The sequence below is a fragment of the Pelodiscus sinensis genome, chromosome 7, assembly GCF_049634645.1.
Source record: "Pelodiscus sinensis isolate JC-2024 chromosome 7, ASM4963464v1, whole genome shotgun sequence".
In the NCBI taxonomy this organism is placed as follows: domain Eukaryota; kingdom Metazoa; phylum Chordata; order Testudines; family Trionychidae; genus Pelodiscus; species Pelodiscus sinensis.
Window position 1 is genome coordinate 27,838,029 of NC_134717.1, and position 20,160 is coordinate 27,858,188.

Genomic DNA, 20,160 nt, shown 5'->3' on the forward strand with positions numbered 1-20,160 from the left:
CTCCAAGCCTGCCAGCCCAGAGCCAGGAGTCATTGCCCCGACCCAGTGGCCCCAAAACATGAGCCAGGAAGCCACTGGCAGCCAGCCCTCCACCGCTCCCCAGGAGCAGTCTGCCAGCTCCCAGGAGCCTGCCAGGGCCCAGAGAAGGCGGGCACCTTCCTGGTCCAGGGTGGAGATCATGGACCTTATTCAGGTTTGGGGGGGATGCCCCTCCGTCCATGATCTCTGCACTAGATGGAGGAATGTGTCCGTCTATGGCAGGATAGCTGCCAATCTGGCTGCCAAAGGCCACATGTGAACCCAGGCGCAGGTTTGCATGAAAATCAAGTGGCTCCAGTGAGACCCCCAGCCCTGAGCTTCCCCTCCCCCTTCTTCCCCTTGCTTCCCTCCTCCCAGGTTTCCCCTCCTCTCTCCCACCCTATCTCCTCAGTCTCACCAGAGTTTCATTCCTCTCCCCCTCAGTTTTGTTAGAGAGAGTTTTGTGTTCATGAAAATACATGTATTTTATCTGACATCAGGAAGGGGGGTTAGGGAGGGGTAAGTGGAAGGACATGAGGGAGGAATGAGGCCCCCAGTGGGGCAAACCAGGGAGGCTTTTAGTGCTCCTCAGGGTGGAAGCTCTCCCACAGGGATTCCTGGATACTGACAGCCCCTCAATGGACCTCCTGGATGGCAGCCTGCAGAAAGTGCAGCCAGGCTTACAGCAATGGGTCCACAAGAAGCACCAAAGTGCCCAGGGGCAGCTCTGGCTCCATGATGCAAAGTGTTGTGGTGTCCTGAGTGAGGGCAACCAGACCACGCAGAGACAAAAATGCTTTGCTGTCCCTCATTGAGGTAGGCAAGCAAGCAGGAAAAGCTGAGAACCAGCTGTCCAGGAGGTTTCTCTTTAAGTACAGGCCTCAGATAGCCTCAGGCAGCAGCCACACAAAGGAACTCCGGACCTGATGCCCTGCCAGACCTGGTTCCAGCCGGCCTTAAATGCGATTCAGCATCCACTCAGTGTGGACGCGCTATTTTGAAATAGCAAAATGCTATTTTGAAATGCATTTTGTGTGTAGATGCCTTATTTCGAAATAACTTATTTCGAATTAAGATATTTCAAAATAACGCTGTAGTGTAGACATACCCTATGGCTCCCAATTCACTGTGATTAAAAATACCTATGACTGAGCAGCATATGTCCATCCTAACCTTATGGTAGCAGTTACATTTTCAAAATATATTTGAATAGCGTGACCATGTCAAGGTAAATGAGCTATTATGTATAATATTAACCCTTTTTAGCGTCACTTATGATAATCAAGAGACTTCAGGCCGCAAATAATTGTGATACATGTTATATTATAAAGTAAAGAATGGGCTAGGAGATGCACTGGGCTCAGATGCACCCGTCATCTCTAGGGACCTGAACCTGAATCAAAGATTCGAGCGTCCAACTTGAGACAGTTCAAGAAGGCATGTTATTTTGAAAGTGCTGATCACATGGCTGCTTATCACTGGGCCTCAGTTGAAATGCATAAATTAGACACACACACAAAAAGCCATTTGAAATTGCTAGTGACTTGAAAATTTTAGCCTAAGTGCCTAAAGTTAGACACCAAAATCCATATTTAGCTACCCAAACTAGAATTAGCCTGATTTCCAAGATTCTGAGAATCTGCAAGTTCCATTCATTTATGTCTTTGCATCTTTTACCAATAAAGTAATCCAGTTTAAAAGAAGGTCTCTGTTTTTAAAGCATGCCAGCGCTTTTCACGGTAAAGCTGTAAGCACAGTGAATCTCAGCAACAGTTAGGTAGCTCAGTTTTAAATTCTGGGGACTCAAATTATTTTCAACATAAATCTAAATACCCTTCAACAGCCTTGTTACCTTGATGTAGGCATTCAAACTTTTGTTACATAAAACATATCCCAGCCAACATGGATGAGGCTGCATACAAGAGTCGATAAAAATTTGTTTTGTCTCCTTTTCTTTTCTTTTTTTTTACAAGATTCAAAATAAAAGACATTCCTCAAGAACAATTTTCTCCTCCCATTAACAAACAGATATTTTAATAAAGAGACAAGCTTTAGTAACTCTTGCCTTAACATGACAATAGCATTTAAAGCATAACTATATGGAGGCTAAATACTTAAAATCACATTTGCCAATATGCATAAATAAATCCTTAGTCATATTTTAGAATATTAAAACTTTTATGTAAAGTAAACTTGACACACAAACGTGTTAAATTACTTGTTTGGGGAGAGAGAATGAGAGCTTCCATGATTTAGAAAAGAGTTATAATTAGCCAACTGTTAATCATTAGAAAGATTTTCCTAGTAAAAGCTATCACAAATATTGAAGAAAATAAATTTTCTTAAAGTTTGTTAGGAAACCACTTTTTGATAAATGGTAATAGACAAAGATTCTAAGGTAGCTCTTAATTTCATAGGTAATTCCAAAATTGCTGTTAGCACCGTGTAAGGAAACGAGTGAGGAAGAAGAAATTTATTGAGTTTTATTAGCACAGGTAAAATGTTAGAAACCCATTGTTTTGTACCGTGCTAATTGCGTCCTGGGCTCGTTTAATTCTCTGCATCTCAGGTGTCTTTTCAATAGCTGTTCCTGTTCCAATATCTTCTTTATATAAAATCTTAATATTCAGAACCAAGACGACAAAGTTAAGCACAGAAAACACAAAACTGTTCTTTCTGGAGAGTGACTACAAAATATCTGAAACTGGGTGGGCCAAACTAATACACAAAAGTGTATTTGCCCACAGCAAATTCTGAGTTCTCTCTGTAACTGGTTCAAAATATTGTCAGTAAAGTTTACTTTGCCTATCTTGAAGAGTCTCTCCTAGTACAAGCAGTGACCCTTGTGGAAATGAAAGATTGGGATCATTTTATGGACAATTTTGAAGCATTTACTGTACTTTAAGACTGAAATGTATCACTCTCCAGAGTTTGGACAAACTTCTGTTGCTAACTGTGAAATGTCACTAATGTAAACATGACACAAGGAAAATACTTAACTCTAAGATAAAACATGTGCCAATGTAAAACAAGTCAGGACAGACATAGTTCTTTTACTGTTAAAAGATTACATTTGATCACATAAAGATTGCTATACTACAAGTTTATAGCACTAGATGGCCACATGACAAAAATAATACTGCACACAGGCTGGCTTAACTATATATCAAAACAGAAAGTGAGAGAGAAGTTTGGGCAAGCAGGTAGTTACTCCTGAGGGAATTCTGCACCCAAAAATATAAGTTACATGCACAATATTTTAAAATTCTGCAAATTTTATTTGTCAGTAAATAAATGTGGCTTCAGCATGGCAGTGGGGAGCACAGGTCTATTTTGAGATGGCTATATTGAGGTGGGAGATCACCCTGATGCCCCCAATACCCACAGTAAAGGATTGGATGCAGTGAGGCTGCACACATCCTTGATAAAATGCAAGTGCTTGGCCCGCCCCAGAAACAACCTGGGCCCAACCCTCTGCATCAGGTACACCATGTATGTGTAGGCAGCTCAACCCAGCAGGATCCAAGCGTGGAAGGGTTTAGAGTGGGGGAGGGGGGGATTCAGCTGTGAAGTGAGAGGCTCCTGGACAGTCCAGGTATGGTCATCTCAGTGGGAGACCTGGATACACAGCAGTTCATTGATAGGTTCCTGGAGAAATAGAAAAGTTCCCAGCACACAGAACGGGAGATGGACTGGCACTAGGATCCAGGAAGCAGTGTTTGGCTGCAAAGTCAGCGGAACCCTGATAGCAGCCTCCTTCAGCTAGGCATCTCTGCACTTGTGTGCCACCCAATGTCCCATCTCTGTCTGGGGGGTGGTAATCCCCATCATCAAAACCCACCCATAATTGGCCCCTATCTACCCCCACATAGCTTCCATGCCATTTTCTGCAGGGGAGCAAAAGAATACTGCAGGGGATGTGAGGGTTCTGCAGCTTTCTCCCTTGAGTAAAAATCAGCTAAATATAATACACCTCAAGTTAGTATGAAACACTAATGAACAGACATTGCAAAGTCGCATGCACGTGCTTAATTTGAAGTCAGTAAGGCTACACATGGACATAAGTGTATGCAAGAAAAGGTCTACAAAGTATTTTTAAAATATCAAAATGGAATTATTTGAGTTAGCATTGAAAATGTGTAAAATAAACATACCGAGCTAAAATTCTTTTGGTTTTCTTTAACACGCAGTATTTCTGGTGTTTCTTGTACCACTGTAACTTTTCCTTTGCTGTTCTTTACATCCCACTGGTACTGAAACTATTAAAAACATCACACACAAAAATATAAATGTAGTTAGGATATCAGTTCTAGTTCTCTTGGGAGTTTTAAAAGCTTTAAAATAAAATTTGGCAAGACTATATTCTGAGAAGACATTTAAAACTAAGGATGTTAACTAGCGGTTAATTTACGTAGTCAATGGAATTGATTGAATTCAGGCGGGGCTCCTGTACATTTCAAAGGAGGACTGCAGAACTCCACTTGCAGCCTGGGGCCAGTGGGAAGTCCTGGTGCCTCCGGGCTGCATGCAGGCCAGCTTTGAAATGGGCACAGAAATGGGCAGGTATCAGAGGCAAGGGGAAGTTGAGCCTCCCCAGTCAGTCAGACCAGTCCACCATCACTACCCCTCCTGCTTCTCCTTCTGCAGGTGGCTCGCTCTTCAGTGCCTGTCGTCCTGCTGGCGCTGCAGACCTAGGAGGGCTGGGGCCACAAGGCCTAGCGCTGTGGGGAGGGGTTGGGGATGGCTGGAGCTGTTCGCCCACTGCTTATGTCACAGACTAAAGTCACTCCTCTGATACCCTCTGTTCCCCCCCCCCCCCCCCCCCCCTCGTGCCAGAAAGGATGAGAGACTTGAGAGCACCAACCGGAATCCTGGATGTAAGCAAAGGACCTTGAGTCATGGCTTATATGATGAGGCCTGTAACCACACACAGGCCCCACTAAAATGCTTGGTACACGAGAGGGGAGGGAGATAACGCAAATAGTACTGCCCAGTTCCCTATGACGTGGCCTGCTGCTTAAATCCATCCCTGCATTTCACCTCACTGTGGACTGATCAGGTCAGACTATGTAGTAATTACTCATGCTGGAGAGCTGATAGCCCCACAGACCTCAGTATGTAAGTGCCTATCAGTATGAGTAAGGCCCCCTTGTTCTCCATTATTAGCATGGAAATGGTGTGACAAAGAGGAAATACTTTGTAATATTTTGAGGCCTGTTTGTGCCTCAGTTTCCACCTATGCAGTATTATTGCCCAGCTGAGTAAAAAAGGCAGAGCAGGTGATGATGAGCCTTTGCTGTGGGTTTCACCCAGCCATCTGGGCCTCGGTCTCCACATCAATTGAGCATTTGAGAAAACAATGGTGAATCCAATTGCCAGGACACTGACACCTAGCAGGAACTGATCCAAAAGGACACGGACTTAGCGAAACTGAACAGCAATCCCCAGCTCCAGGTCAAAGGACTGGAGAGGTCTGAGGTGGGGGGATAAAAGTGAGCTGCTAGAAGCAGTCAGAGCTCTCACCTGGGGCTTGGCAAAGGTCAGACGGAGAGACAGGTAGAGCTTGAACCAAAGAGCTCACTGCAGCTTGGCTGGGCTCTGGGCCAACCAGAACAGACTGTGTTTTAAGCTTCTATGCTGATTTCCTAGGCAGCAACCCAGTTGACTAATACACCTGACTGTTTTGACAGCACTGTCTGAGTGTGCTTGGTGATGTGCATTAATCCCTGATGTGTGTATCCATTTCCACCTGGGGTCTGTCTCAGCAGGACTTGCTGAACGGAACACATGGTATAAAGTGGGAGTGCTGCAGCCCCCCAGATCCAGTGCAAGGAGGTGAGGACACCGCCTGATATACCCAGGAGGAAGAGTGAGATCCTTAATGTGTCTGGCACAATGAACATATTTCTTGAAGAGACTAATTCCAAAGCTGTGGAGGTAGGAGGAGAAAGGATTAAAGCAAACTTTTTCAGGAAAATTATAATGCCATATAAGACCATGATGTGGCACACTAGTGGTCTGCTTTTGCACTCATGTCAGTCCAGTGGGATTCAGAAAACACAGCAGCAGCCTGCCTGTGGGCACACAATGCAGGAGAAGGGTCTTAAAACAGGAACAAGCTAATTTGATGGGAAATGGATGTTCTCTGTTGTGTGACAATACACAATGGCTTGTTATGTATACATACGTTGCTAAAGTTCTTTTGGTTCTCACGGACTCTCAGAATTTCTGGTGTGTCCAGAACAGGCAGGTAGTATGACATGGTCCTTTCTGCATCTTCCTTATATTTTTTCTGTTGAACCAATGTTAAAATTAGGTTTCAGTTAAAGAGAATAAAAAATAGTATAATGTTCTTTATGGATGACTTATTCAAGTTTAAACAGTAGCAAACAATTCAGTGGCTAATGCAGTCACATAAAATAATCTTTATTCGGGATTTGTTTAAAATGTTGACTGATGTTAATGTTGGTCGGAGATGCCAGTCAGGCAGCTCTCGGGTAGCACACATCCAGCGGTCTCTCCTGAATTTTTGTGACAATCCGTTTGTTTAATTAATTTTAAAACAAACTCTGCTCTGAATTAGCATCTGTTATTGATCTAGTAAGGGAGAGACTCACTGAGAATGAACAGCATAATTCTTTAAATCTCATTACCTGACTTGAAAGGTTCTTGACATGCTGGGCATGAATGATGTCAGGAGTATCGACAACAGAGGTGTAATTGGCTTTATCCATTTCTGCCAAATGCTTATATTTAACCTGTTGGGAAACATTTCAGTGAGGGGCCTTCAATCATATCTATCACCTCCATCTTCTCTTGCCTATGCAGAAAATACTCCTCACAAGGTTTCTTTTAAAAATATCACCAGGTTTTATTTTACACTATTCACACTGACCTGACTGGCAATGTCTGTGGCATTCTTTGCCCTCATGTAGTCTGGCGTTTCCAAAGACTGGTCTGTCAGACCTCTTCCTTTCATTTCAAACTCCAGTGCTTTCCTGTACTCTTTCTATGAGTAAATTTGAAAATAATATATATGTAGAATGGGATGGCTCTGGCAACTTTAACTAGAGCCCACTACAACTCCTCCATCAAAACCACAACATTCAATTTAAACATATTAACTTACCATAGTTTATTTTCAACAAAAACTAAGTCAATGACCACAACATGGAGTAAATGTGAGACAGGTTTATCTCAAGGTTATGCTGACTACGGCATCTTAAACCTGGGATCAGAAATTTCCCTAGGGGACCAGCTGCTTTGGGAAGTAAAAAGCAGTGACCTGCCACAATGGGCGATTAGGTGCTAGTGCTGTCTGAAAAATGTGTAATTGTGGCCTCAGGCCCTGTGGCACTATCGCTATCCTCCCCCCCCCCCCACACACACACTCCCCTGGTAACTCTGTGAAGCACAATAGCAGAAGCACTAGGGAGAATCTTCCCTGAGGTTCAAAGGATTTATTTGGTTCAAGTCAGTGTAATTTACACCAGAAATTTTGCTACATTTGGCCCATTGCCTGTTGTAATACAAATTATACTAATAACTAGGGCTCAACAATTAGTGTAATCTACTCACTCGTGGTGAGTAGATTATAAGTCGGCACAGCCGCACAGCGTGGTAAGCGCATGCGCAGTGTGCCAAACCGTGTGGTTGGTGAGTGGGGCTCGCCGCCACTTGGCGACCCTGCTAATAACATATACTTTAACTGCAGACATTTGCTGCAGCACTAATAGAAATATATTACAAATCCATATATACCTTTTGCCTGTCACCCCATACGTTTAATGTGAAAGATTGTGTTGATATGCCATAACAACAATTTACATTTGGAAGTCTCCTTTTTTTCAGTGATGGTGAAGCCCTTAGAAACATGAGTTAACTCCTGGGAGAAAGGTTACTGTGAAATACTTCTATTACAGATATGTGGTGTAATCAAAGTGATTCTCATAAGATCATGCAGAAAGTCAGCTGCAGAGTTACGAATAATATGGAACAAGTACTGGCTCCCATTCTCCAGCTCAACCATTAGCTAATGCTCTTTCCTTCCCCAAAGGCCATATCTAGCAACATTTGTCATTCTGTGTTAACTTTGCCTTGTGCATTAATAATGAAGAATAGCTCTATTTCCAGTCAGGCCATATTGCAGCTAGCTATTTGACTCACCTCATTTAGGATGTGAGTTGCATTCTTTGCTCTTAACATGTCCGGAGTCTCCTCCAACATTGTCATACCTTTACCTTTGACACCTTCCTCTAGATCCCTCCTGTATTCTTTCTATAGGAAGGAAAAAAGAAGGGGAAAGTGCAGAAACAGACTAGTCATAGTTCCACTACTCTGATGCCAAGAAAAAAAAATGAGACTGAAAATTGTTGTTTGTTTGTTCTAAGTAACAAAAAATATTGTTTGGAGTTATATACTCCCTAAAGACACAGGTCAGAACTCATTATAAACTCTGATGGATGTACACACACAGAGACAGGAACAATTATGTTAATAGAAAGAGACACAATAATTATTAATTCAGTTAACAATTAGTGGAATTAACATACATAAGAAATTAGATCATGATACAAAAACATCTGAAAACACACTTAACATAGAAGGGTATGCAATGAGGGAATACACTGGTGAGATGAATTAGTGAAATTATTTGACTCAGTAAAGGAAGTAAATGCTACCTCGCTTGCTATTTTCGTTGCATATTTGACATGTAATAAAGATGGTGTAATCTCCAAGCCAGCAAGGTTCCTCCCTTTAATGGACTCTTCATAGTCCTTCTTGTATTCTTTCTAACATGAGTAGGAAGAAGGGGAAAAAAGCAAATAAAGTAAACATTTATTACTTTTTTCATGTGGTTTAAAAGTAAACGTACCAGGACAAAAAATTCTTATTATCTACACTGATTTTTACAGTGTCCCCATTTCCAGGTAGGTTACTGTGAGCCTAACCGTGCTCCCATTGAAGTCTATGAAACAACTGTCATTGCCTTCAATGGAAGCTGGAGCTGATCCCATGTCAGAAGTGTTTCTAATTGACTGTGTATGGCAAGAAGTTTGAACAATTCATGGAAACACCCAAACAGCTTGCCTGACCACCTTATACAAGTGTGTTTCAACAAGTTTCTCACTGTGACAGAACAAGAGCAAACTGTAAAGATGATAAGAAATAACTTCCAGAAAGGCTAGAATGATAGGCCAATAAAAAATACTGTGATCTCAGAGACTAACAGCAAATAATCAGAGTTCCTGAAAAGCATAGGCCTCTAATATAAATAATATCCTGAGTGCTTATCCTTTGAAAAGTCTCCCCCCAGACTTCGTTAACTGACAGAACACATTCCCTCTGAATCCAAACTGATCAAGTCTAGGCTACTTTATCACCATTTACTGATGTAGGTCGAGTGTCAGAGGTACATACATCCTTCCCAGCTATACACTGAAATCCCTTGAATTAATGACAATGCAGGTACAGTAAAACTCTAATAGTCTGGCATCCAACTGTTCAGCATTCCCGATAGTCCAGCATCAAAATGCCAAGCACTCCTGACCAGCTGATTAAAAAGCCTGCCGCTCAGCATACGTGCTGGCTGTAACCAGACGGAGCATAAGGTTGGGGGGGGGGGGGAGGCGGGGAGTGGGACACGTGCTGGCTGTAACCAGACGGAGCATAAGGTGGGGCTGGGGGAGTATGGGATCATGTTACAGTATGGAGAAGAGCTTTTGCTTCAGCGAATGGGAAAGGGGAGGGGAGAGGGAGGGAGATTGTGTCCTGGCCAGCTGTTAAACCGTGCAGCTGTACCGGACCTCCCAATTCTCCGGCAAATCTGATAATCCGGCACCCTCTTGGTCCAAAAGGTGTCGGATTATCGGAAGTCTACTGTATAATGGAACTTGCATTATAATGTAACTAGAGCTTACAGGGCACACTGCCATACAAGGTTTACCCCCAACATTTTTTAGTTCTTTGTAAACACGTAACAATGAAACAGCTTTATAGAGAGGTTTCCTAAATCTAACGCTACTGAGTTTGCTGACACATTATCTTACCGCACTCTGCATATGCTGAGATTCCTTGGCAGTGATGTATGTTGGAGTTTCAAAGTCCAGCATGGGTGTTCCTTTTTCCTTTTCATACTTCTCCTTGTATTTCACCTGACAACATGACACCCAAGTTACCCTCCAAATTACCAGAAAAAAACAGCTGCTCTACCAGCTCATGGATAAGGTGTCTGTTCCCTTGAGTTGATAGACTTCCATTAGAAAACCAAGTGCAATCTCTGGCTCTGTCACTGAAATGCTCAGGGCTCCTATCTGCTGTCATCACAGGTTAAATTCATGGGAGGATCAAGTTAGCTATTGTGTCAAAAACATTCATACTTATAGCAAGCAATAGGAATAGACGAGCAAATGTTTCTAACTGACTTCTACGTTCCTGCTTGTAGTTTGCATAAACCAGGTTGGCATAGGGCTCGTTCTGTATCAAAGAGCCCTCAGGGGAATACATGTAGTGATTGAGTGTTTGGCATTGAAAGCAAATGGATGAATGAGAAACACTTGGCCAACTTACGTGACTCTGTAGTTCTGAAGCCTCCTTTAGATGAAGCTGTTCAAGGTTATCTGGCACCACATGGTAGTGACCCTTACTCTTCTCATATTGCTTCTTGTACTGGTACTGAAGGGAAGGCATCAAGTACCACCTCAATAAAAACCTGAACCAGGTTTACTTCCTAGGCCCAACTAATGCAAACACTTCAGTGGCATATCAAATAGTAATTAGAAATCTAACAAGACGGGTTGGGGGTGGGGGAGAGGGGAAGAAGGCAAGAAGAGCAACCCCAAAATAGATTTATTTCTAAAGTTTTGGGATCAACATTTCTTCTTTCTGATCATTTCAGAATGGACTAAGATTTTATTTTATACCAGGATAAAAATAGGGTAATGTCAAGTAACAATGACTCTGATCTTTCAACTTGTATCATTCTTAAGCACTAGATTAGATATGGCCATCATTCTGTGATATTACAGCAGAGTGGCAATAAACACAAAAATCCCATTAAAAACAGTAAAAGGCAAATGAAGTCAGAATTAATAATAAATAGGAAAATTTGCAAAAAAAGAGAAAATGAGCAAAATGGTATTTGTTAGTGAGATGTGATCAGGTGAAAATGTAAAAAAAAAAAAGGGTACAGTTAAAAATGGTTAGAAGTTTTAAAATGGTAGCAGTTCTAGATGTATAGTTTTCTGTCTCCAAAGGATGGATATATTAATGCTGCTAGTTGGCTAGGTAATAATCATTAAGTAGGAGAGGAAGAGATCACTACCAGGTGATGTCCTCAGAACAGTAAAGGAGGGAGCTGTTATAGAAATTGTTAGCAGAGGTCAATACTGAATGGGAATGGAAAATCAAATAGATCTGGGGTTAGCTGATGAGCTTACAGCACTGGAGAGTAGACTTGTACCCAGGACATGGTTCATTATCAGCGATTCTGACATGTCTGTCACAGGCTTGTGAAGTTTCTTTAGATCTGCCTTATATTTAACCTACAGGAATGAAATATCAAACAACATCACAAAAGATTTTCATATATAATGTATTAGTAACTCTGCTAACTAAAGCAACAATTTTAAAGTCCCCTCCCCCCACAAAATACAAAAGTCTGTACTAAGTAGGCATACCTCACTAGCAATGTTGTGAGCATCTTTCATGGTCTTGTAAATCTTGGCCTCCTTCAAGTCATACATCGGCCTCTTACTCTTCTCCTTGTCAAAATTCTGTCTGTACTTCAACTAATTGCAAACAACAAAGCATGTCAGTTATTCCTGAGCACTAGCCTATCTTGTGCCAGAGACTGAAGAAGCCCCATTCACAAAAAGTCTGATGGCAAACAGAGGATAAAAAAAATGCAATAATTTTAAGACATCCATTAAAATAAAAGATCTTTTAGAGATCACCTGACAAGAGGAAGAAAATGCACATTCTATTTTTACAAGACACCATTGATAGCTTTCATTCAGTGCACATGTTTTAGTTCCTCACATGCAAATAAGACTGGTAAATTGAAAAAGATTTTTTTTAAATGACAAAAAATAGCTAAATAAGATAGGACAATGCTCCTACCAGGGGGAGGTGCACAGACATGTATGACTGCACAAGATGACTGAAAGGGTTGAACTGGCAATTGTACAAAGAGTAGTTAGAGAAGCTTAATCAGTATGTCTTAGAAAAGAGGGAAGTAATAGTATAAATGAGGCAGCAGAAATATTTTCAGGTGCATTATGAAGATACAGTAAAACTCTATTAGTCCGGCATCCAATGCTCCGGGACTCCTGAAGGTCCGGCACCATCAGGAACCCGGAAGTGCTGGGGCAGCCGGACAGGCTTCCCCCATTCAGCTGCTGCTGAAACTGACCAGCAGCTGAATCGGGGAAGCTGGGAGCAGAGCAGCTGTGGTACTGCTGGGTTGGTCTGGTAGCGCTGCCCCTCGGGGCTGCGGGACCAACCCGGCAGCACCCCAGCTGCTCTTGGGGACGCCTGGGGCAGAGCAGCTGGAGTGCTGACGGGTTGGTCCCGCTGCGCCAAAGGACGGCGATGCGGGACCAACCCGGCAGGACTCCAGCTGCGCTGCCCCAGGGGTCCCCGATTCAGCCGCTGCTGAAACAGATCAGCGGCTGATTCCAGGAAGCCCGGGGCAGAGCAGCAGCGGCTGACTTGAGGACCCCTGGGGCAGAGCAGCTGGGGTGCTGCCGGGTTGGTCCAGCAGTGTCGAGGGGCAGCGCTACAAGACCAACCCGGCAGCACCCCAGCTGCTTTGCCCCAGGCAACAGGATTCAGCCGATGCTGAAACTGACCAGCAGCGGCTGAATCAGGGACTCTTGGGGTAGAGCCGGACTATCGTAAGGGGGGACTATGAAGGGTCTGGGGTAGCATCCCCTCCCACCCCACTCCAGACCCCTCATAGCCCCCCCTTCTGATAGTCCGGCATATCTGATAATCCGGCACCTCTGGGTCCTAAAGGTGCCGGATTATCGGAAGTTTACTGTACTACCAAAAGAGGTGATTCGAAACAAAAGGGAAAGTGGGAACATCTTCACAAAGGATAAATTTAAACTTATCATTAGGAACTGGGCTGTGCCCACTCTGAAATGAGGCTCAGGTTAATATAGATCCATGAATATCAGTAAAGTCCATGAAAATTCAGTGGACATAAGGTGAAATCCTGGTCCTTTGAAATCAATGGAAATTCTCCCACTGGCCAAAATGTCATCCATGGTGATCTGCCTTCTCTCATTGGCTCTAGGTTTAGCTGCAGGTACTGTTTCCTGTGGACATACAGGGGATGACCATTACTCCCAATGCCTACAAATACACAGGACAGAGACCCTTCCACTCTAATTGGCGACATGTTTTGAATAGGAAAATCGTTTTGACAAGAAGAATTTGCCATTGGGGATTGCTGAGGTAGTTTCAGCAGAGATCTTAAAATGTACAGGAGATATTAGGAACAAATTCTAATCCCACTGAAGTCAAAACTCTCAAGAGTTTAAGGTTACATTTTGGCTTTTGCAACTAGAGCCCACATTGTAGGTGTGGGTGGGTATGAGCCTGTGGGTGTGTGACCATTCCAACTGAGCTGTACCCATCAGAGATACTCTGTGCGCTTCTCCTTGCTGATCAACTGATGGATGTAGAAACGGAGTGAGGCAATGACGTCTCCTTCCCGCTAGCCACATACACATCCTGTGCACTTGGCTGCAGGACTAAGAGATTGTGGCAGGTGAGGAAGGTGCAGGAAGCCCTTTCAAGTACTATGCACCAATAATTCACCAGTAAAAATAAATCCACAAGTGCTATTTATGCAAATAAGCTAATGAAACTAGTCATTTAGGAAGAGCTGACGGACACAGCTGATGAAAGGAATGGGTTGGGTTGGAAATGATACATATGCTTTAAACATGTTTATGGAGATATTAGCATACAGTTCCATATTAGTAAACACGAAAGATGCTTCATTGCAAACATCAATCACATTCCACTTATTTTTGGCTTTTAAACTGTTTAGCATATTTATCCATACAGTCCCATGCTCTGTACCAGTTGTATGCTTGCTGTAAGAAAACAAATAACATCAACATTTTTTGCCATTCAGTAGGAACACAGTGTCTGATTCTCCTATCACAGCAGCGTAAATCAAGGGTAAATGCATTAAAGTCCCTGGAGACATGCTGGTGTAATAATCAGAATCGGGCTCAAATGCCACTTTTGCCAAACTTGTAAGAAAAAAAAAGATCACACAAAGGGGGGGACACTAGACATCTCCAAAATGAAAACAATCACAACAGACACACACAGAGAAAACTAAAAAGGGTGACTGCTTAGAGACCAAAAGGGATCCATGTCTTTTAAAAATAAGATAAGATGGGTGAGATGCGGCTTCACTAGTAGGAAACGCCCAGAGGAGTGAACGTGACAAAGACGACATCAGTTTTGAGACTCAGTGAACTCAGTTTCTTTGTAAATGAAAATCAAGCCAGCTAAAAGAAAGTTCCGTGAAGATTAAGAAAAGTTCTGTTTATACTTTAAAACAGAATTGAAGCTAAAGCATATAAAAAGGAGCTTGGTTCATGACGGATGAGTTATGCTGCTTTTCTTCTTTTCCTTGCAGAGTTTGCTTTTATGGAGCAAGTGAGGGCTTAGTAGGCCCCCTGCTCCAAGGAAAGGATTCTTGATACCTGACAAATATAGTAGACAATGTTTAGACATGCTGCAGTTGCATGCAATAAACACACGTAGACATGGAAAAACAGTAACACCCCTTTTTTCCTTTATAAATATTTGAGCAAAATAGGCTGCAAAATCTACACAGCCATTTCATACTTTGTGATGCAGCCATAATCCACATGATTTCTGAGGTAGGAAGGAATATTAGAAAGTATGTGCCCTGAAATAATTGCAGTCAGGATTTATTTTGCCAGAGGTTGGAGGCCAGATTTACAGAAATACACTGGCTGCATTCTACCACTCGGACACCATGAAGCTCAGTGAATGGGTGAATCTTGCTCAGAGCATATTATGTGCATTGAAAATGGCATACATCATCATCGCATTCTTGATTATGGGACACTATTTCAGCTGATGTAAATTGACGCAATGCCACTGACTACCAGTGACCCTGATCCTCAGGTCTGGCCAACAACAGGTCTGAGATAAAGATTCTGGGGCTAGCACCTGAATAATCTTTCTTGTTTTTTAGTGAAATAACAAGAGCACATTGCAGGGATTCACACTAACCCTTTTCTGACTAGATCAGTGAAGAAGGAAATAATCGGATGCCAGCGAATGATCTGTAGCATAGCAGAGGATCTTTTAGATTAGTCAGAGCACACAGGAGCAGGTATCAGGGTTTCCTATTATTTTTCTGATTACAGAAAAAACATTACAGGAATGGGCTGTTTTTAAGTCCCCACTAAGGCAAAGGACTCCACACTGTTTTCACTGGCTATTACATCTAGATAGTCATCATGTACAAACTACTGAATGACCTAACGTGGCCAAAATCAAAATGCAGGAGGGATTAAGATTTTTTTACTTTGTAGGTCAGATCCTTAACTTCATCTCAATGTAAGGCTATGTCTAGACTGCAAGCCTCTTTCGAAAGAGGCTTTTTCGAAAGTATCTTTTGAAAAAGAGTGTCTAGACTGCAAGCAGTACTTTCGAAAAAGCAAGCCGCTTTTTCGAAAGAAAGCAGCGAGTGAGTCTGGATGCTCTCTTTCTAAAAAGCCCTGTTGGCATTCAAGAATGCCTGTTTTCGAAAGAGCACTTTCGAAAAAAGGCGTTTTTCCTCGTGAAATGAGGTTTACTGCCATCGAAAGAAAAGCCGCGTTCTTTCGATTTAATTTTGAAAGAATGCGGCTGCAGTCTAGACGCGGGTGAAGTTTTTTCAAAAAAAGGCTACTTTTTTCGAAAAAACCTCTGAGTCTGAGTCTGACACAGCCATAGAGATTGTATCTTTTAGTCTAAGCACTGTCATCTAAAGGCACATATTTTCCCATTTCCTATGTAGTCTTCAAGAGATCAAGACCCCACCAAATTCAGCTTATGTAGCTGCAAATTTTCAATTTAAAAACAGAAATCCAGCCTCGGCTCTGTGCATTGGAGACATCCATTAAAGTAACTGGAAGTTGCAAGAAAGGCATTGGTAGAATTTGGCTTCAAGTTCTATACACTGTAAACTGGTTTTAGTCAAATTCCCCTCGCACAGAGTTTCCATGTTCAGTCTTTACATTGAAAAAAAGAGGTATTAGATAAATGGTCAGCTCCACAAGTTTCTGGTGCATTGCACACTTTTGACACAAAGTCTGAAGGAAAAGTCAGTACAACTGGTGCATTATAAGCTAATTTACAATTCAGTTCGATTGTCTTGTGCTAGGACTGACACAGATCATATACAACATGAGAAAGATACAGAAAAGGGACATTCCCATTTGTGTCACTTAAATCCATCTTACATGACTACTTAGGATATTAGCTTTCTTAACGTGTCTCATCATTGGTGTATCATAAGATGCAGCTCCATGCCCTCGCATGTGTCCTTTGAGATATTCCACCTATAATGCGTAGCAAGATAGCAAGATCAGAACAGTAGACCATCACAGAGATCAAGCATAATGCTGCGTGAGAGAACCAAGTGGTGGTGAGATCCTCATTGAAAAATTCCCACAGGAATCAGCAAGTGTAAGATCCACACTAATTGATGTTCCAGATTATTTTAAAAGAGAACAGAAGTTTATACTAACATGATATATTCATTTCAAAATAAAAGATAATACATTTTGTGAAAAACATCCATTAAAAATTCCCTATCTTGAATAATTAAATGGAAAGGATATTAGAAATCTTTCGTATAAAAGAATAGCTTGCACCTATATAGAGAGTGATTACCACCCGTCCATTACGAAGTGCTTCACAAAGGTGGGAAAGGAGTATTATCATTCCCATTTTACATATGGGATGAAGTGAAGCACAAAGAGCAAGATTTCAAAAAAGGCATCTTTTTGGGGGGGAACTCGAGTTCTAGGTGCCCAATTTTAGACTTCCTCTGTATTCAGGGATTATTTTCCAAATTCTAATACTAACATAACAACTTGGATGTTTGCCGTTTATTTTCACAATAGGTTTCCCTGAAAACATACCTCCTTTTATGTAAAGTTTATTATGCTGCACATTTCAGAGGGACTGCAAGTGACTTATTCTTAGTAAGATGGAGACATAAGAAGTTTATGACAAGAAAAGTGAAAAAATGCAGAAGACAGACAAAAGCTACAAAAGCAGCAAGACCCAATCTCCCCACTCGCAAAGATCATCTCTCCAGGGCTCAACTCTGCTCCCTCCCCCTGAAGTCAGCTGAGCCTCAGTCATTAGGCATCATTCTCTGCCATCTTGAAAAATTCTTGTATACTCACTTTGTACAGAAGTGAATGACTACAACACAAGGGAGTGGTGTCTTAAGACCCATGTGCATCACTGAAAGTACTATCAGTCCCATTGTACACAGAACATTCCTTCCATCTCCCATTTGCTGCGTCTTTAACAAGGCACATAAATTCTTCCCAATGAGTTAGTTCTTCAAATTATGTTGCCATATTCCTTTTACAATTATCTAGAATTATTTCCACCTTCCATTCTCAAGTGGTTGAAAAAGTATTGATTTTTATACCAGAAGAATCTGAACTCATGCCATTGTTCACACCACTCCAAAACTTGCAAGTATTTCTTCTTACCTGGCTAGTAAGCTTGGATACCTCCTTCGCAAGTTCAATATCTGGCCGCCCCAGCATGCGTACACCAAGGGCAACTTCTCCTCGAGCCTTGGCTTTGTATTGAATCTGTTGAAGGAAAATCCACCAGTACAGAAAAAATATTTAGCTTTAGAGGATAAAGCACAAACATCTCCACATGCTGTTCTAATCAGTTATACTGATGCAATTTGCCATAGGAAAAATACTGCTAAGGAGATGCACAGGAGATTTACAAAATACTCACATCACTGACTAATTTAGCAACTTGGGTTGCTTTCTTAATATCTGGTCGATCTGCTATCGATGTGTAATGAAGCTGTGACTTGGCATCTTTTTTGTATTCAACCTAATCAATGAAAACAAACAGAGGAAAGCAGATTACTCTAGTGTTTACTAATTTAAAAGATAGCCACAGAGGATCCACTATTGCTGCTGAGAAAGTCAGTTGGAGGTTAGCTAATGATTTCACTGAGAACAGATCTTTGGGACCAGCTTTTGTAAATAATTTTCAAATGAAGTAATAAATATCATGCATTTTGAAAAAAATGACAGAAAACATTGTGGAGTTACATATTTGCGACCAAACTGTTTTAACTCTCAATCATATTATCTGAAGATGGCCTTGATTTCTTAAGGTGAAATTTTCTGCCTACATACAATTTCATCCATATTTGCTTGGAAAATAGAGGGTGGGAAGACATCTGGCGAAAATCAGACCAATTTTATTTTTTTTATTTGAGAATGACTCTAAATGAAAATGGCCACATCGGCTGTTTGCTTAATATAAATGCAGGACAAACTTACAATACTCTGTTTCTTAGCGACTCCCATGGCATGTTTCACATCAGGAGGCTCCTGCATGATGGAATAGTTGGACTTGCCTTTCTCCTTCACAAAATTCTTTTTATAGTTTGTCTGTGTAGAGCAAGAAGGGTTTGTGTTATATGCCACTCGTTAATCCCATAAGAAACTGTGTTCTACTGACACTCAGAATAATTGTCTTTTTAACTTTGTAAATCTGTAAGAAATCCTGTCTGTTCCTTTGTTAGAGAAATTGTTTTCTCTGAAATGAACTGTCCTTTGTGCGAATTAGGAATACGGTAAAACAAGAGACAGAAGATGCCAGCACCAGATGGTCAGAATGGTTAACCAGGAGGTGTGAACTCAGGCATCAAATTCAGGATGGCTGAAGAAGGGCAGAATTGAATACTCTAAAGTAAGGCCATACACTTGTGAACAAGATGGGTGAATGAGATAAACCAGATACAGACACTCCCAGGCTATTCGTGAAAGTACTGATGGAGCATGACAAAGAAAGCAGCCTTGAGGTAAAACAATTAGATGACTCAAGAATGACACTGCAAAACCCCATAAAGTTGGAATTTACAACCATAAAATTGGGTATGTTAACCATGAATCTTTGGGTGAGTCCTGTGAAGACAACTTGGGAGCATCCGACCGCAACCAACAGAACCCGGCTCCTTCCTTGTGCCCAGCCTAATTGGCCACTAGTCTGGCACAAGGACTAATAAGACTGGTAACTATGACACTAGCTGCAGAACTTGAGCATGTGAATGAATGTAGATGCTGATTTCTATGCTGTATTTGCAATAAATTGGGTGCATTGCCTTTTCCCCCTAAAAAAGATCTTGTGTGCTTCTTATGAGCATAAGAACTGATGTGGCAAAGCATGTAAGTGTGTGCTTAACTTTAAGCATGTGAGCAGTTCTATTAATTACAAATGTCTCGCTAGGTAGAATTTGGAAAATGCTTCATTGGATCAATAAATATTATGAATGTAGTAACAGCAAAATTCTGCATGACCAATAAATGTTGCACTATTCTTGTCACGCACCTCGCTGACATTCTTGGTCACTTCTTTGACACGAATAGTGTCCTGGGTCTCAGGCAGGGTTGTATAAGAACCATGTGGAAGCTGCTTCTTACTTTGCTCTTTGTATTTGTTCTGAATGCATAGAGAGAGAAAAAAGAGTTGAAAGAAATACAGGGTATAAGAAGGAACTATTTATGAAGATAGACAGTATTGCATATGGTACCTCAGATACAAGAGAGCTGACACACTTAGAGAGGAGGATCTGAGGTGTGTCTGGGACAGCGAGGCATGTTCCTCTAGCCTTGTTATGCTTCTCTTTGTATTTTATCTGAAGGAGAGAAAATATGTTATTTTTCTCAATTTATTGCTCCTATGCTGACTTTCAAAGTAGGCTTCAAATATACGCCTCTTACTGGCAGATGGCAGTGCCTTGCAAACACCACTCTTGAAAATAAAGGCTTTCAAGATTAGGCCGACCATTTTGATTTCCTTGTCAATTTCAATGTGTTC

The 20,160-nt window shown here is 41.7% G+C and overlaps 1 protein-coding gene across 35 annotated transcripts in view; it reads right to left on the bottom strand.

Annotated features, from left to right (window-relative positions):
* NEB (nebulin) overlaps window positions 1–20,160 on the bottom strand; it is a 194,429-nt gene that overhangs the window by 20,557 nt on the left and 153,712 nt on the right. For 26 of the 35 annotated variants that reach the window (XM_075933364.1, XM_075933387.1, XM_075933388.1 and 23 more), the window contains 17 exons: window positions 19,874–19,978; window positions 19,672–19,782; window positions 18,621–18,731; window positions 18,061–18,162; window positions 17,799–17,903; window positions 16,527–16,625; window positions 11,697–11,807; window positions 11,457–11,561; window positions 10,588–10,692; window positions 10,068–10,172; window positions 8,700–8,810; window positions 8,185–8,295; window positions 6,914–7,027; window positions 6,672–6,776; window positions 6,206–6,310; window positions 4,173–4,277; window positions 2,544–2,636 (listed from right to left, as the gene is read on the bottom strand). In XM_075933364.1, coding sequence (XP_075789479.1) covers window positions 2,544–2,636; window positions 4,173–4,277; window positions 6,206–6,310; window positions 6,672–6,776; window positions 6,914–7,027; window positions 8,185–8,295; window positions 8,700–8,810; window positions 10,068–10,172; window positions 10,588–10,692; window positions 11,457–11,561; window positions 11,697–11,807; window positions 16,527–16,625; window positions 17,799–17,903; window positions 18,061–18,162; window positions 18,621–18,731; window positions 19,672–19,782; window positions 19,874–19,978 — 1,803 coding nt within the window. The remainder of the gene's footprint in view (window positions 1–2,543; window positions 2,637–4,172; window positions 4,278–6,205; window positions 6,311–6,671; window positions 6,777–6,913; window positions 7,028–8,184; window positions 8,296–8,699; window positions 8,811–10,067; window positions 10,173–10,587; window positions 10,693–11,456; window positions 11,562–11,696; window positions 11,808–16,526; window positions 16,626–17,798; window positions 17,904–18,060; window positions 18,163–18,620; window positions 18,732–19,671; window positions 19,783–19,873; window positions 19,979–20,160) is intronic. The other 9 variants (XM_075933395.1, XM_075933393.1, XM_075933385.1 and 6 more) reach the window with 5 other exon arrangements.